General features: G+C 32.7%; 1 protein-coding gene across 2 annotated transcripts in view; it reads left to right on the top strand.

Moving 5' to 3' along the window:
• The first annotated feature begins 6,160 nt into the window (after positions 1-6,160).
• The window catches only part of LOC139514564 (forkhead box protein N3-like), a 37,528-nt gene continuing 24,400 nt past the window's right edge, over positions 6,161-19,288 (top strand). For both annotated transcript variants that reach the window (XM_071303945.1, XM_071303948.1), the window contains exons 1-2: positions 6,161-6,237; positions 10,100-10,180. In XM_071303945.1, the coding sequence (XP_071160046.1) occupies positions 10,164-10,180 (17 nt within the window). In that variant the 5' untranslated portion in view covers positions 6,161-6,237; positions 10,100-10,163. The remainder of the gene's footprint in view (positions 6,238-10,099; positions 10,181-19,288) is intronic.

Consider the following 19,288-nt stretch of genomic DNA (forward strand, 5'->3'; position numbering starts at 1 on the left):
AATTTAGACGGCGAACAGCCATGAGAGACTTAATATTATTTTTTTAATGTCTCTGTACAGTATGGGTTAAAGTTTTCCCTGTGCAGGGCCGTAACTACATTGAGGCAAATAAGGCAAATGCCTCGTGTAAAAAAAAAAAAAAAAAAAAATGAAACAAAAGGTTTCACGGAAAGTGTCTTGCAATAATCAAGTTCTCTTCACTCTCTGGTGTATCTCCTGGATGTTTTTCGTTATCCATGTTTTTATTTTCCTTTTAGTTTTCAGAGTTAAAGGGAAACTTCGCAAAAAAATCAAAAATTGATATTATGTTCATTCAGTATAAAAATGCTCAAATTCATAGTTATTAAAGTTTTATTCCGCTAGATAAGCGATCACCATCGATTTTAAATTTAGAGTATCAATTCTCTGCGTTCGGCCATTTTGTCTTCTTTCCCGATAATAACAAAGATATGTCTATAAACCACAAAGGAACAAAACTACAGTAACCGATGTAGTCGTAATTGCTTAATTGTCGATATCTTGTCAATCGTACGGTTGTTTTATCCGACTAACTAACTTGATACGGAAAATATTCTTATTTTTTTTACCATGGTCTGTTGTTTTTTAAACTGTTGATATTGGAATTAGGTAAAAAGTCAAAGTTGAAATCATAAATAAGTGTTCCGTGAAAATTGTTTTCGAAAATCTAATTTGTTCATAATTCTTTAAAGTAATAAACTTTTTTCAAATAAATTCTGATCTTCCCTCATCTGATCACCAGCATGGCTAAAGGTATTACTTCCAAATGTATTGTGAGGGGTGTGAGGTGACACCGTCACGTCCAGGTATTCAAGCGATTTCCTGTCGGGCTTGCAAGTTCATGCATCGGTTCACCTCTGCAGGTATTGATCAGTGTACACGGCGGATAACTTATAACTTTCCATTTTGAACTACCAGATGTATAATATACAACGCTTTCTTACTTGTCATTACTAAACTCATACGCTTGTTTATAAATAACATTTCTGGTGTAAAGAATATTATTCATAAAAATATAAATAATACCAAAAAAATAAGATTTGATGAAATTAAAATCTATTTAAATATTTTTTCCAAGGGTGAATTTGGGAAAATGTAATATAAACTCATTGTCAATAGTGAAGGACAGATTGGAACATACCAGAAATATTGATTTAAAAAAATGTACGCACTTGTCGACGATTCGTTTATACGACTGGGTAGAAAGTTACGGAACTATAGCGCAATTTAAAATATATACATGTATACATTGAACATAAGAAAAAAACATATATTTTGAATAAATTGGGGTAAAAGTTTTGTAAATAGACTAGTCCACGTATGCCAACAGTATGTAATCATCGAATGTCGATAGACTATTGTATACCAGAAGAAGAAGAAGAAGAAGAGAACCAATTTGATTTAAATACAGGTCGATGTATAGTTTGCTTTGGTTCATCGAAGTTGTGGACATAGTAAAATCACAGATTTATATTTCAATAAGATTGTTCTCGAACAAAGGAAGGAATTCGTCATCACAATTGTTATATTTGCCACTGGACGAACACTAATTATCCCCAAGGGATGTGAATATTTTGCTGGGAAACTATTGAGTATCAAATTTTCAAATTAATTTCGGGATTTATTTTCTTTCTTGGTATTCTAGGGAAATATGACATTAAATTGATTCTGTCTTTTTTTTAAACATCGTTAAAAAGATGTGTGTCTAAGGTGGACGCCACAAGAACCCTGTAATACTAGTACGAGAGTATAGCATGTAAACATTCCTTCTCAATAATATGGTTGTATTGGAAATCTTTTCACCCAAACAAAATGGGAGTAATGTACCTTCAGAGCTTCTCCGTGGTATACACTTGTGAAAATTAATATATAGACGAAATTTCTGTATTGAAATGAATCTACATCTTCAAATAACGATTTTGAGTAATCACCTTACAAACCAATATAAACGTATGGCAAGATATAACCATGAAGGAATTTAGTTTTTGTCAGACGCAAGAACTCATCACTATCATAAACGTATACGTATATATGCATGCAGTTTCAAATATCAAGAACAAGCGGTCGATGTCGATAGTCCGTTTTCTAACTGTTCAGAGTTAGACATGTCACTTGTTCATTCTTGGAAGCCTTCATATTCCCCGTCCAACGATGGGAACTCTTTCTGGTTGTGTTGACTATAAATGCTTGTATGGTAATTCTGTCGTTTATCTGTACACGTGGTTGCATTTCCTCTCCTTTCCCAACAAACAAACTAACGAAACGCTACTAGTCTGCTTTCTCTAGAGCTCATCCTCAATGGCGCTTATACGTCAGGAAACTTATATGTATACTAATAATGATTGTTTCAAGAACAACGATGTATGGACGAACTATTCTAAATTCGTCAATATCAGTTATGCATGACTAAAACATAAGTTTTATTACAACTGCTGTATTACTTATTTGGATTAATGACGGCTATCATGTTCAACATTGCACAAATATTATCATAGAATTTAAAAAAAAAAAATGTACAAAAATCCTCAAAAAAAATAATGCCTTAGCTTAGATCATTGGTATTCATTTCACAAAAAGTTCGTGTAAATGATTGTCAAATGAATTTAATTATGTAAGAATGAAATGTTAAAAAGAAACTATAAAAAAATCATACATGTTGTATGTTGTATTTTTTTTTCAATTAAAAACTTTAAAATTGCGATAGTTTTATGAGCATTAAACACAGCCAGATTTGAATACAAGTTAAGAAATTCCGTGAAAGTCAATGATATCAAACAGATGTGAAATTGGGAAATATTGCATTTAGTTTTTATTAAAGATTAAAACTACTATTTTTTACTTCATATTTGAATCTTTACGCCAATTGCCGCTAAGAAAGTTATCCAAAATTGTTTCCTTTTATTTTTATACACTTTCGGAATTATGAATCTGAATTTTATTTTCAATTGATTTACACAATTTAATTATTGTATCTTTATTCTCATCGTGTATTATATCTTAGTGTATTAAATACAGCATACTCTTTCTAATCCTTTCTGTTTATCCTTTCCAAATAACAACATTCATACCTGTGTACGCTTGAACTCACACCTGCGGCTAAATAGCTACAAGGTAAACGAATTGACCTCAAGCCGAGAAATATACAGTGACCTTTACAAAATAATATTATACACACTCCGCTCACACATTAGTTGCATTGAAATGATTATCAAAACAATAACGGTAAATAGAACTGAAATATTTTTAGTTCAATATCAGTAAAAATGTACAATCAATATTTTATGAAGAAAATCTCAACAATAATTAATGAAATTTATTCGAAAACATTTACTAGAGATAATTTTATAAGAGTTTAATTCAATCAATACAAAACGGTATATGCATATTCATTTTCGTTCATTCTTATATTGTGGTTTTTTTAATAACTACGACCATTCGTCAGCTGTGCGCTTTTAATTACGTATAGCGTCGATAAGCTATAAGAGTTAAACAGATTTTATTTTCCCCCAGAATTCAACAAATCGGGCTAAAACGTCACGACCCACTCGAGAATTCAACCAAAAAAGTTACAAATACTTGATTTTCTCCGTTATAAGAAGGAATATAAATTTAAAACTTTGCAAATGTGTTTTTTATGTTAAGAAGAACATAATTAGATGATAAGTAACTGAAAAATCGCGGAATTTCCCTTTAATGGTCTATTGTTTGTACTTCTGTGTTCCGGGTTTGTCTTTTGTACATTTATTTTCCTACTTTATGACTATAGTCTGAATGTTGATTTTCATTTGTAAACGTGGTTTTGCAATGTTGCATGTCCACCGTTCTCCAGAATTGTGCGAGAAATATATTTTAAGAACATGCGATGCTACTTAGTGGACACAAAAAAAATGTCCTTTCTGCATGGATAATTGAAATTGATATCAAAGAATACAAAACAGTTTGTTTTCTTGTAAATAAAACTAGATAGTTGACATAGTTTGAATTAAAGTAAGGTCACATACTTCCCGGTATCAAATAATTTGAAGAAAAAAAACAAGGTATTGCCATATATGACCTTTTACATTGAAAAGTTAAACTTGCATTAAGTCGTGTTGAGACTCTTTAACAGATAATAAAGGAGTATGGGGACATAATCGCACACAAAGTCAATGCATAGAAAAAGAAAAAACAAATGATCAATGGTCAAAGTTTGTGTTCCTACTCTTCATCTTGATAGTTGTCGGATGGTCTTCAACAATACTTTTAAAGAACCATTAATACCGTAAAAGATCGTAAAACAAGGTGAAGATGGTCCCTATAGTGTAGACTTAAGCAGTACTAGTACTTAAAGTATAATACTGCAATGTCACTATATTTAAATCTAGTCATAAAAAAATCACCAAAGTCTAATCACAATACAAGACAAGAACAGACAGACAGACAGACAGACGGATACGGTATTAATAATTATGAGAATTACGATGTTTGCTTTATCCTACATATCGGTCTTTAAATGTTGTCTCTAATACCTAAAAGTCTAAAATTACAATGAATCTTTGTTTTTGCTTTGGGACCTGATTGTCGAAAAAAATATCTAAATATTAATTAAGCCGTTTCAATGCAAGAAAGAGTCTGGAAAACGCTCAGAATGCACGATTTTGCGTTATTTTTCTCAGAGCTTCTGGGGGCCTAAGCGGCCCCCAGACCCCTCGCCCAAAATTTTTCGCCAAGCTCCGCTCGGCGAATATATTTGCCTCACTATTAAAAGAGGCTAGTTACGGCCCTGCTGTGTGTTTTCTTTAACAAATTCAAGAGTATTGAAATACAGTTTATTATTATTATTATCATATTGATGTATTGTAATAGGCCACAGACCACAATTAATTCCTCTATTAGTTCTTTATAACTTTTTGTCTCATTAAAAAAAATGGACCTAATCTTTTTGTCAAATTTTTTGTGTGTGTAATGTATATTACTAGTCCAAAAACATATCCAAAATTCAGAAAGATTGCTCTGATGTAACTTACAATTTTAGCCAATACACATATATACCCCTATGGACAAGTCAAGAGATGTTCCGAAAACTGAAAATATTACCTTTTTGCACTTGACCTAATCACTCTTTCCATATTAAAATCAGTTAAAATACCTTCAACAAAAAGTTATTTCACCTCTCTTCTTTCATTTCCACCCCATAAAAACTAACAAATGAATGAAAAAGGCAAAGAAAAAAAATAAAGAAAAAATACACTATAATTAAGGGGAACTATATTCGTGAACAACGAAAAGTGGGGTCATTAATTGTGGTCTTGGGCCAATATATAGTAAATCTAAAAAATATAGACAATAGACAATATTTATTCGCACAAACACATTTACATTAAATGGTTATGGCATACAAAATTAAGACAATAAACTGACAATAGTTAAATTGATTATAATTATATTAGAGTGGCAGTGGTATTCCACGGGGGGGTCTCAACATGGGATTTTGGGTACAGGTGTGCAGCTGGGATTTAAAAAACACCCCCCATTCATATATTGAATAATTGTGAAATCCCTACCTATACATATATTTCACAGCGAAATCATAACCCATTCATATATTTATCACCCATTGATATATCACAATCGGTCAATTACTACCTATTGATATATTTCCTCGGTAAAATTGCACCCCATTGATATATTTGACGGATCAAAAAAGGGACCCATTCCAGCGGCACATATGTATATACCTTTATATAGGAAGAGACCCCCCCGTGTGGTATTCACAGCGAAGAAGAAAAAGGCTATAAATATCAACAGTTAACACATTGTTAATGTTCATGAACAATTAAAAAAAGAACACAAACAAAAATTCGGTTGCATATTAAAAAAAAATTATACAGATGCATATTAAAAAAAGTTATACAGATGTTCTTAATAAAAGACAATCATTAATATACTTTATGGTGATTTTTATAATGACTGGTAGACTGCTATTTAAAAGTACAGTCAAATGATTTAGTGTTATAGTGGACTGCAATTTAATAAAATTGAAATTAAGATTTTTATTAATATTTTGTATATAGGTATCCCTTAATGATTTATAGCATGACAGATTGAGAAGAAATGGTATTCATTTAATATATATTTAGCATGTCTCTGCGGTCTGTAACCACCACGTGCTCCAGTTGGCGTTATCACGTGGTATGTTACTTCCGCTGACGAAATGTCCATGATAAAGACCACGCGAAGGTATATTTTTTTACTTTTTCTCATATTTAGAAATATTATGGCAGTATATATAACTGACAGCCTTTTTATCCACTTATTTGTATAAAAGTAATGGTCTCCTGGCACTTTCTTTCACTACAAAAAAGAAATATTGGATGTATCGAGAGGGACCACGATGTGTTGTTTACATAGTCTTCCCGCGAAATTTCCATGCACTTTTTGTCTCGAGTAAATGAAACTTGAATACTCACATATTGAGCTACATACGGTTATGTTTTGTATTTAATTGTTGATAAGTAAATTGTCCCTATAAATTTAACACTCACTGACTAGGAACGAGTGTTTCTAGACTGATACGCACAAGTATGAGTCATATTAGTGATGAAAAACTTTGGCACTGTACCAAATTTGATCAAATTTTATTGTACATAGAAAACTTAAAAACCTATTCAGGCTATTGTATATTTTGAATATTACAGAAATTGTGTTGTAAATTATTTACTTCCTTGAAAGTTGATTTTTCACCTTGCACTATATTTTTTTTGTAGAATATAACTAAAAGTAAATTATAAAACAAAAGGGAAATAATACACCTTATCGCTATTTGGAATTCTGTAGCTGTTGACTTCTGAGTCTGCACTAATGACCTCTTACATCAAACACTTTTCCATTGGGGTTTCAGATATTTGTATTATGACATTAAAAAAATTCGGAACCTTTGTTTTGTGATGTTCAGAAATGGCAGACAAATAGCAATAAGGTTTATAGTTGAGTCTCACTATAATTAATTATAATCCTACATACAATACTAAATTCTATTAAATTGCAGGAAAGGATAACTTATTTTCAAAACCCCTAGGGCGGACGGGGGTGGACAACCTAACAACAAATTTCATGCAGCAATACAGCCTTCAATAAAACTACACCTAAATATATAACAAAGAACTAAACTCTCTATTCGCATAAACTAGCTAACTGAGGTAAATGGGTCAATCAACTCGAGGGTTTGATCACATGAATATAAGTCTTGAAATATTTGGGTTTCTTGATATACTTTAAATCTTATTGTGTATTTAGAAAATGATTTTGGGTTATGTGACTTGTGTTTTTAAGTGGCTCTAATTAAGGATGCAAAACGATCAAACACCTGTAGGGGTTTGTTACAATTTGTCGGGTTTACTATCCATATGAACCCCGAAAATGAGCAAGTCTTTATTAAAGATTAGTCCATTTGTCAAGTGATTCTGTTATTACACACTTTTATAACAAATTACTTCCCTTTTTCAATCGTAGACTGGTTCCATACCGGACAAAATTGGCTTAAACTCGCCAATGCAAAGTATGATGAATTGAAAATGATGTATCAGCGGTTTACCTAATTTTTCATAAAAAATAATTTCTGAGGTCAAAAGTATTTAGATTAACAACAAATTATTGTAATTAAAAGATTTGAAAGCCTTAGATATTACTCACATTACGCACTGGTAAATTTGCTCGTTCTGCTAGCTCTCCATTATAAATGAAAATTAATGCATACATGTATGTCCCTCATAAGGGAGACAACTGAAAGAGGGATCTCTAATTACAGGGTCAATTACAGGAATTGGCAAATAGGCTATTAATGATCACCTATTTCAACATATAATTGTTTAGTCAGCATTTCGACAGTAATGAATTTTACCATTTGAAAACAATTGCGAGGATATGATTAGAAAAACAAACGGTTAACCCAAGCTGATACGACTTGGGAAATTTACTTTTTCAATGTCCAGCTTGGATGAAGCCATTTGAATATTATAAAACGTTAAGGACAGAAAAATGAGAAATCATTATGCTAAAAAATGTCAATTCCTGTCAAACGTCGTAAGGTTAACAGTACACTGCTACAGTGGGTTACAAAACCAGAAGCTGACAATGACTTTATTGTTGACGATAGTAAGGTCTCACTCTTAAGTCAAGAATTTGAACTCTGCACACAAGTAACCTTTAATAGGTACATGTACATGTATGGCTAGTGAAATCCAATCTGACAAATGTTCCCTTGACACCATTTGCGAGTATGGTTTTGAGAAATGATGCTTGTCTGTCGGAAGGGGACGATAAATGGCTGGCTTGTGTTGAGAGAGAACCATATCTCTTGCACGTGAAAGACACCCTTGTAAATTTCAAAAAAGAGCAGGCAAATGCTGCTACAAGGCAGTACCTTCACCCACAATGGGGAAAGGGATTAATATAAGTTTCAATAACTTGTTTACCAATCCACTATAAACACTGATAAATAATTATGTTAATATTTAAAAAAAAAAAATGTTTTACTTAAAGCATACAAAGTTGCTGTGTAAATCACCCACTCTCCCATCTTCACACTGAGGTACAGACCCAACAGCCCAGGCTTGACAAAATTTCCCTCTGGCCTGTAAAAATCAAGTCTATATATATATATATATATATATATATACAGGGCCAAAATTAAAAATATGTTTGTTTCCCCTCCCCCCCCACCCGGGTCAAAAATAAGCCCCCGGGTCAAAAAATTATTTTCCGCAAAAAAAATCGAAATTATTTTTTTCCTGAAAATATTTTTTTTCCATTTTTGGAAAGTGCTTGAAAGCAGAAGGATTGATAATCTAAATAAATACACTCAAATTGAGCACAAACAACTGATAAGTGGCCTGGACTGGACAAGTCAAACCATTCATGTGACCATGCTATGACAATAACATCCAGTTAAAAAAAAAAAAAAAAAAAGAACCTGCCTTCCTGGTCTATTTACAAAGGGTAGACCCGGGGGAGGGAAAACAGACATTCTTTTAAATGTGGCCCAGGCCAACAGAATCTAACTAAAAAATTTCAAAATTTGAGTTTGGAGCCTGAAGATTTTATAAACGTTCATTGTAAAGACAGAGGACTGTCTCTCTCCTCCACAATACATGAAGTTATATTGTTAAAGGCTTTCAAATTCACTGCTACTGATTCTGCTTCAAGGCATGTGAGACATATCTCCAAATATTTTGTTTTCTTTTGAGGAGATCCTTTTCCTTGCATTATCAACATTTTACCATTTAAGTGAATTATTGAAGTTTTCTTAGATATTTTAATTAAAAAGAGATTCTAATGTCAAAACAACCACTGAGTATACAAATTAAACCAGGTGAGACATCATAGTTCTAATGTAGGATTGATTTATATTTAGGAACTACTACTTCAACTTCTGTAAATTCATAAATTATTGCTTGCATTTATTATTGGGATTTTCAAAGAATGGACAATAATGCAATATTAATTATCGAAATTACAGATAAAATATGAGAACGCAAGATCTTAATATTTCGATTTTCTCATAGTCGCATTATTCCCAGTTATGAAAACCTTGCAATAATTTCTGAATAAACAGTAACTGGCCATGGCGGGCATGTTTATAAAAATGGTGAAATGTGATATTAATGCCAATGAGAAAGCTATCCTTCAAAGTACAGTGGTAGTAATTAGTTAAAGGCCTCAGTGCATATACAAGTATGCCCATTTGCAGTGGTAGTAATTAGTTAAAGGCCTCAGTGCATATACATTTTACAAGTATGCCCATTTGCAGTGGTAGTAATTAGTTAAAGGCCTCAGTGCATATACAAGTATGACCATTTGCAGTGGTAGTAATTAGTTAAAGGCCTCTGACAGTGCATATACAAGTATGCCCATTTGCAGTGTTTGAGGTAGTTGTACAAACTTTGTATGATTCAATGTATGTATTTTCATAAACTAAAAGCTTAGTTACTGAGGCAATAATTATTTACATGAAAAGTGTGTGTGTGAAAGAAAGATATTACCAGGATACAACTTGGATAAATTAACATTATTTCTAAAACTCTTATACCTATTTTCATTAAAGGTGACATTTAACAGAAAATGAAAGAAACATAAAATTACACTACATTAAGAAGAAATCAGTCAAAATGAGGGAAAACGATTGGTGAGTAATTGAGTTTATGAAATTGATTGGTTAGTCTGTCTCAGCAGAACTATTGGATTGCATTGACATCATTGCCCTCTGTAATTACTTGAGTATACACTTCAGCAGGTACAAATGTAGTTCTTAATAGCTTCTTCTTGTACTGATAGAGTGGAGCGTGGGCATCATCTGTTCCCATGGACACATTCCCCATTTATTTGTCAATGAAATAATATATAAGGCCAACCTTAAAAATATGTTTGTTTGCTTCCATGTTTCATACACAATGTACTTCAGTTAACACTTTTACACCCCAATGAAGTTACAAAAAGAAACATTCAATTCTTAAATGAAATACTGGAACCTTTATAAACAAGGAATGACCAGAATTATTTTAAAGAAACATTTTCACTGACATATATGCATATTTACTAGAATGTTTTCACGAGTCAAGTATTTGCATCAGAAAATGTAGATATTAAAGATTCAAAAGACAAGTCATGCAGGTAGAAATGTGTTAAAAAAAAATAACCATTGAAACTTCCTCAATTGAAATAAAAGACAACTTAAAAAAAGTATATTAGACATCTGACTGGTTATATTTTGGAAGAGATGCCAGGCTTTAATTAAAAAAATCAAATCTTAAGACTAGCTTTGTATCAGGCCTAAATTCCTATATTGTTTGTTTCCCCAATCCTGACCCTGCCAAGCCAGGTGTGGGTAGATAGGTAGGGAAATAGTTTTATTTTTCAAAAAAGCTTGAGCAATATCGTACAATCCAGCAAGCCAGAAAATTGGAAATGAATAAAATAATATTTGACTTAGTTTTGACAATAACATTTTACGAATAGCACCGTTTTTGCAGGGTAGGTTGAGAATTGGGAAACAAACAATATTTTATTTTAGGCCTAAGGTAAAATCCATAGCACCCCATTAAAAGTGAATTATCGTACTGAAATGTTTCAATTCAATTCACACAGGCCATACAGTTTGGGAATATTTAATATCTCAAGAGACAGAATAATTGCAATGAGTGGGGCAGCCCCCTTTATCCTAAAGGAGCATACATGTACTCGTTGCAACGAAGATAGATTTGATACAGGGATAATATTTTTGTTTCTCAAGCCAACCATTCATTTTTCTCTTCATCTATGTGCATTGGAAGACCCCCTATCAACGTATATTTACATAAATATACATTTATAGGGGGTCTTCCAATGGATAGAAACAAGTGCCTGTGATTTCAATAAGAGAATTAATACAAAAATCGGACTTTCGAGAGCTCCTTATCAGCACAATAATAAATTAATTCTATTTTGTAAGTTTATAATCAATTCAACAAGCATCTCTGTATACTTCATGTTGAGAGTATGTAATAATATCAATATTAAAGTTAGTCAAAACGGATTTCAATTTAAGAAAAAATGATAGAAAAATCAGACTTTCGAGTGCTCCGTAATGGGCAGCACTTTACAATAGAAGAACAATTGCGATATTTGATAGAAACCTTTTTTCTTCTCGATTTTTCATAAAGGTAAAGAATTAAACTATTTTTTTAATTTTGATGGTCATTATTCTTGAAAAAAAGATGTAATAGATTGGCAAGTCTTTGATATTTTCTTCTTGTCATTTCCGATTAGGTCAATTTTTCTTTATTTCGTCGGCATTTTGCGTGTTGACAATTTACAATTATACTATCAGGGCTCACGCTACCAGGCGACTTGGGCGAAGAAGTCGCTTTCCCTGACCCCCAAAAGCGAAAACAAGTCGCCCTGTTCTTGACGATACTCGCTTTCAGTCGCTTCCGTCATCAGACATTTTCAATTTTTACCAAGTTGATGAAACATCAATTTTTTATTGATAATTAAAGAAATTTAGACATAAACGATTAATTATCTTAAGAAAACAGGTTGAAGCATTGTCTTTGCAGTGTGAAGCAGGTTATTTGATAAAAATACAACTTTTTATCACTTCGTGCATTTCCACAAGTTCCGGTGCTTGTTACTCCAAAACGTACACATGGTACATCAACCTAAATTTCGGCGGCAAAATAAGTTTGTTACTTCATTTAAACGTGATAAAAGTTGCCTCCAGTAAATGTTTAATCCATTTATTGCATTAAAAACGTCATGTTCCTTTCCAAATAACTTGTCAAACATCGTTTATTTTTGAAAATTTTCTTGCATTCGTCCGCCATTGACTGATTTCTAAACTACGGATCTGAACCAGACCAGCTATGACCGAAATCCGTACTTTTACAATAATTATTACGAACGCACGGATGGAACAGCTGACAGAAGAATATTGATCCCAAAGGGAAAAATTACGTATTCCACACGCATTAAGAGACTTTTGGTTACATCTAATTGATTGGTGTATATAATTCCCTATATTTTTTATGGATTGTTTCAAAGTTGCTTAACTCTGAGACTATTAATTATATTATGGCCCAGCTTAATAACTTATATTTTTTTATGAGAAACACTGAATTTTATACACAAGATAGATTTGAATTAAATTGTAATTAATATATTATAAATTCTTTACATTTTTATACGACCGCAAAATTTGAAAAAAATTTCGTCGTATATTGCTATCACGTTGGCGTCGTCGTCGTCCGAATACTTTTAGTTTTCGCACTCTTACTTTAGTAAAAGTGAATGGAAATCTATGAAATTTTAACACAAGGTTTATGACCACAAAAGGAAGGTTGGTATTGATTTTGGGAGTTTTGGTCCAAACATTTTAGGAATTAGGGGCCAAAAAGGGCCCATATAAGCATTTTCTTGGTTTTCGCACTATAACTTTAGTTTAAGTTAATAGAAATCTATGAAATTTTGACACAAGGTTTATGACCACAAAAGAACGGTTGGGATTGATTTTGGGAGTTTTGGTTTCAACAGTTTAGGAATTAGGGGCCAAAAAAGGGCCCAAATAAGCATTATTCTTGGTTTTCGCTCAATAACTTTAGTTTAAGTAAATAGAAAGCAATGAAATTAAAACACAATGTTAATGACTACAAAAGGAAGGTTGGTATTGATTTTGTGAGTTTAGGTCCCAACAGTTTAGGAATTAGGGGCCAAAAAGGGACCCAAATAAGCATTTTTTCTTGGTTTTCGCACCATAACATTAGTATAAGTAAATAGAAATCTATGAAATTTAAACACAAGGTTTATGACCATAAAAGGAAGGTTGGTATTGATTTTGGGAGTTTTGGTCCCAACAGAATAAGGGGCCCAAAGGGTCCAAAATTAAACTTTGTTTGATTTCATCAAAATTGAATAATTGGGGTTCTTTGATATGCCGAATCTAACTTTCATGACTGTGTATGTAGATTCTTAACTTTTGGTCCCGTTTTCAAATTGGTCTACATTAAGGTCCAAAGGGTCCAAAATTAAACTTAGTTTGATTTTGACAAAAAATGAATCAGTTAGGTTCTTTGATATGCTGAATCTAAAAATGTACTTAGATTCTTGATTATTGGCCCAGTTTTCAAGTTGGTCCAAATCAGGATCTAAAATTATTATATTAAGTATTGTGCAATAGCAAGTCTTTTCAATTGCACAGTATTGTGCAATGGCAAGAAATATCTAATTGCACAATATTGTGAAATAGCAAATTTTTTTTTAATTAGAGTTATCTTTCTTTGTCCAGAATAGTAAGCAAGAAATATCTAATTGCAAAATATTGTGCAATAGCAAGATTTTTTTTTAATTGGAGTTATCTTTCTTTGTCCAGAATCAACTTAAATCTTTGTTATATACAATATACAATGTATATTCACTTTTTACTACCAACTGATAAATTAAAATAATCTTTACCATTCAGTGATAACAAGCAGTTTTTTTACATCTTAATATTTTATGATGTATTTAAATGAGTAGTTATTGTTGCAAACTCCATTAGAAAATTTAATTGAGATTAGTTTTGGAATAAGGGAAAGGGGGATGTGATTAAAAAAATTGGGTTCAATTTTTCTCATTTGAAATTTCATAAATAAAAAAGAAAATTTCTTCAAACATTTTTTTGAGAGGATTAATATTCAACAGCATAGTGAATTGCTCTAAGAGAAAACAAAAATTTTAAGTTCATTAGAACACATTCATTCTGTGTCAGAAACCTATGCTGTGTCAACTATTTAATCACAATCCAAATTTAGAGCTGAATCCAGCTTGAATGTTGTGTCCATACTTGCCCCAACGGTTCAGGGTTCAACCTCTGCGGTCGTATAAAGCTACGCCCTGCGGAGCATCTGGTTTAAAATAAAAAAATATTTTTTTTAGTGCTAGATATTAAATATTTAGTTGGTAGTTTCTCACAAGAACCTTAGTAAAACTTAAACAACTTTTTGATTTGAAATGTTACTTTAATTGAATACTCAGATATGAATTGAATAATATTAAAAGAACATTATTTACATATGACCCTTTATAATATAGTAAAATCCCAACATTGTAGCGCACCGCGCGATTGAGCACTTCTCTTTCAAATCTCACCACTTCTCCCTATCAGTTTCAAAAAGTGAAGTCACTTCTCCCTATAATTCTGAAGTAGTGTGAGCCCTCACTATTGGAGTGATTCTTTAATAGTTATCCCATAAGGACGCGGTGTGTCAGTGTAAGATCATCCTGATGGCCGGAGGCCAGAGGGTGATCTTACACTGACACACCAAGTCCGAATGGGATAACTATTTTACATCCCAGCTTTTTATACGACCGCAAAATTTAAAAAAATTTTCGTTGTATATTGCTATCACGTTGGCGTCGTCGTCGTCGTCGTCGTCCGAATACTTTTAGTTTTTGCACTCTAACTTTAGTAAAAGTGAATGGAAATCTATGAAATTTTAACACAAGGTTTATGACCACAAAAGGATGGTTGGTATTGATTTTGGGAGTTTTGGTCCCAACATTTTAGGAATTGGGGGCCAAAAAGGGCCCAAATAAGCATTTTCTTGGTTTTCGCACTATAACTTTAGTTTAAGTTAATAGAAATCTATGAAATTTTGACACAAGGTTTATGACCACAAAAGAACGGTTGGGATTGATTTTGGGAGTTTTGGTTTCAACGGTTTAGGAATTAGGGGCCAAAAAAGGGCCCAAATAAGCATTATTCTTGGTTTTCGCACAATAACTTTAGTTTAAGTAAATAGAAATCAATGAAATTTAAACACAATGTTAATGACTACAAAAGGAAGGTTGGTATTGATTTTGGGAGTTAAGGTCCCAACAGTTTAGGAATTAGGGGCCAAAAAGGGACCCAAATTAGCATTTTTCTTGGTTTTCGCACCATAACGTTAGTATAAGTAAATAGAAATCTATGAAATTTAAACACAAGGTTTATGACCATAAAAGGAAGGTTGGTATTGATTTTGGAAGTTTTGGTCCCAATATGGTCCCAACAGAATAAGGGGCCCAAAGGGTTCAAAATTAAACTTTGTTTGATTTCATCAAAATTGAATAATTGGGGTTCTTTGATATGCCGAATCTAACTGTCATGACTGTGTATGTAGATTCTTAACTTTTGGTCCCGTTTTCAAATTGGTCTACATTAAGGTCCAAAGGGTCCAAAATTAAACTTAGTTTGATTTTGACAAAAAATGAATCAGTTAGGTTCTTTGATATGCTGAATCTAAAAATGTACTTAGATTCTTTATTATTGGCCCAGTTTTCAAGTTGGTCCAAATCGGGGTCCAAAATTAAACTTTGTTTGATTTCATCAAAAATTGAATAAATGGGGTTCTTTGATATACCAAATCTATCTGTGTATGTAGATTCTTCATTTTTGGTCCTGTTTTCAAATTGGTCTACACTAAAGTCCAAAGGGTCCAAAATTAAACTTAGTCTGATTTTAACAAAAATTGAAATCTTGGGGTTCTTTGATATGCTGAATCCAAAAATGTACTTAGATTTTTTATTATGGGCCCAGTTTTCAAGTTGGTCAAAATCAGGATCCAAAATTATTATATTAAGTATTGTGCAATTGCAAGAAATTTTCAATTGCACAGTATTCAGTTATAGCAAGAAATCGTCAATTGCATGGTATTGTGCAATAGCAAGAAATTTTCCATTGCACAGTATTGCCCAATAGCAAGAAATCTTCAATTGCACAGTATCGTGCAATAGCAAGTATTTTCAATTGCACAGTATTGCGCAATAGCAAGAAATATCTAATTGCACAATATTGTGCAATAGCAAGAGATTTTCAATTGGAGTTATCTTCTTTGTCCAGAATAGTAGTTGAATCAACTTAAATCATTGTTTTATACAATATACAATGTATATTCACTTTTACTTCCAACTGATAAATTAAAACAATCTTTAACATTCAGTGATAACAAGCACTTTTTTTACATTTTAATGTTTTATGATGTATACGTATTTAAATGAGTAGTTATTGTTGCAAACTCCATTAGAAATTTGAATTTAGATCAGTTTGGGAATAAGGGAAAAGGGGATGTGAAAGCAAAAATTGGGGGGGGTCAATTTTTCTCATTTTAGATTTCATAAATAAAAAGAAAATTTCTTGAAACATTTTTTTGAGAGGATTAATATTCAACAGCATAGTGAATTGCTCAAAGGCAAAACAAAAATTTTATGTTCATTAGACCACATTCAGTCTGTGTCAGAAACCTATGCTGTGTCAACTATTTAATCACAATCCAAATTTAGAGCTGAATCCAGCTTGAGTTTTGTGTCCATACTTGCCCCAACCGTTCAGGGTTCAACCTCTGCGGTTGTATAAAGCTGTGCCCTGCGGAGCATCTGGTTATATTTTGTGGTCATATATTGGTACATGCATCCATTCGGCATCCAGGACATTTAGCTTCCGGACAATAACTTTAGTACAAGTCAATAGAAATGTATGAAATTGAAACACTAGGTTTATTACCACAAAAGGAAGGTTGGAATGGTTTATTGGGGTTTTGGTCCAAACAGTTTAGGCCAAAAAAAGGTTCCAAATAAGCATTTTTCTAGTTTCCAGACTATAACTTAATTCAAACACAACAATAATTTAAATTTATTAGATTACCTCCCTTACACTGCCCTTAAATTATGCATGAAGGAATGTTGTATTGTCTTGAGGTGACTAGCTGTGAACTTAATTTTAGAAGTTACTATTTTAAAAATGCTGATGAAGGTAATTTGAAGGCAATTTATTTTAGCCATGATTATGTATATCATTTTCTATTTGAAGACCTAAAGTCACGCGAGTGACCGGTGAAAACTAATGTTAATCCAATTCTTGAAACAATACATACATATATCTTACACTGGTTGTCAATCAGAGATATTCTTTGAAGAATTTGAAAAATTATGTACGATTCCTTACACATGTATAAATATATTTGAAGAACACCTCACAAGCAGGTTTCATATAAAACAAAATTTAAAAAATAAAATCCTCCCAACAGCCCAATTTTTTTTCAAAAATCTGGATGAAAATCTTCTTCTTAATTTTAGTTGGCCTAACAGGTACATTAAGATATAGTTTATGTTGATGACGGAGCAATGTTACTTTTTGGTTTTCCATTCACACTTGTGTAATGTGATCTCTTGATTTTTAAAAGAAAGGTCATGCTGCATACGGAAAACATGTTGGCGAATTGTTTGCTGGAAGTGAGCAAATAAAAAAAGTAAACTTCATCTAAATTTAGACAAATTATAAATTATAAGAAAATAGCATATAATAAAAACTAGCCATTTGCACTGTGTATCATCGGTACAGGGGATATAGGTACTAACAAAGAGGTCGTGATTGATTTTTCCTCTGACAATGTATGAAAATCTTCGTTTTGTTTACATAATATCAATGTTTTCATCAATCTAAACATAATTGTTGTTTTGAGAAATGATTTGGTCGTCGGCGTTAACTTTTTACATTTTGAACTTCTTCTAGAGAACCACTGAATGGAATGAAACCAAACATGACATGAATGTTCCTTATGATGTGTTGACCAAGTGTTGTTACTTTGTTGCCGATCCTTCATCCAAGATGGCCGCCAGTGGGGGACTTAGTTTAACATAGGACCCTATGGGAAAAACATACAAATGACTTCTTCTAGAGAACCAATGAATGGAATAAAACCAAACATGACATGAATGTTCCTTATAAAGTGTTGACTAAGTGTTGTTACTTTGTAGCCGATCCATCATCCAAGATGGCCACCAGCGTGGGACTTAGTTTAACATAGGACCCTATGGGAAATGCATACAAATGACTTCTTCTAGAGAGCCACTGAATGAAATGAAATCAAACATGGCATGAAAGTTCCTTATGATGTGCTGACCAAGTGTTGTTACTTTGTTGCAGATCCATCATCCAAGATGGCTGCCAGCGGGTGACTTTGATATGAGCGTCACTGATGAGTCTTATGTAGACGAAACGCGCGTCTGGCGTACTAAATTATAATCCTGGTACTTTTGATAACTATTTACACCACTGGGTCGATGCCACTGCTGGTGGACGTTTCGTCCTCGAGGGTATCACCAGCCCAGTAGTCAACACTTCAGTGTTGACATGAATATCAATAATGTGGTCATTTTTATAAATTTCCTGTTTACAAAACTTTGAATTATTCGTAAAACTAAGGATTTTCTTATCTCAGGCATAGATTACCTTAGCCGTATTTGGCACAACTTTTTTGGAATTTTGGATCCTCAATGCTCTTCAACTTTGTACTTGTTTGGCTTTATAAATATTTTGATATGAGCGTCACTGATGAGTCTTATGTAGACGAAACGCGCGTCTGGCGTACTAAATTATAATCCTGGTACTTTTGATAACTATTTACACCACTGGGTCGATGCCACTGCTGGTGGACGTTTCGTCCCCGAGGGTATCACCAGCCCAGTAGTCAACACTTCAGTGTTGACATGAATATCAATAATGTGGTCATTTTTATAAATTTCCTGTTTACAAAACTTTGAATTATTCGTAAAACTAAGGATTTTCTTATCTCAGGCATAGATTACCTTAGCCGTATTTGGCACAACTTTTTTGGAATTTTGGATCCTCAATGCTCTTCAACTTTGTACTTGTTTGGCTTTATAAATATTTTGATATGAGCGTCACTGATGAGTCTTATGTAGACGAAACGCGCGTCTGGCGTACTAAATTATAATCCTGGTA

This window comes from Mytilus edulis, chromosome 3 (genome assembly GCF_963676685.1).
Source record: "Mytilus edulis chromosome 3, xbMytEdul2.2, whole genome shotgun sequence".
In the NCBI taxonomy this organism is placed as follows: Eukaryota; Metazoa; Mollusca; class Bivalvia; order Mytilida; family Mytilidae; genus Mytilus; species Mytilus edulis.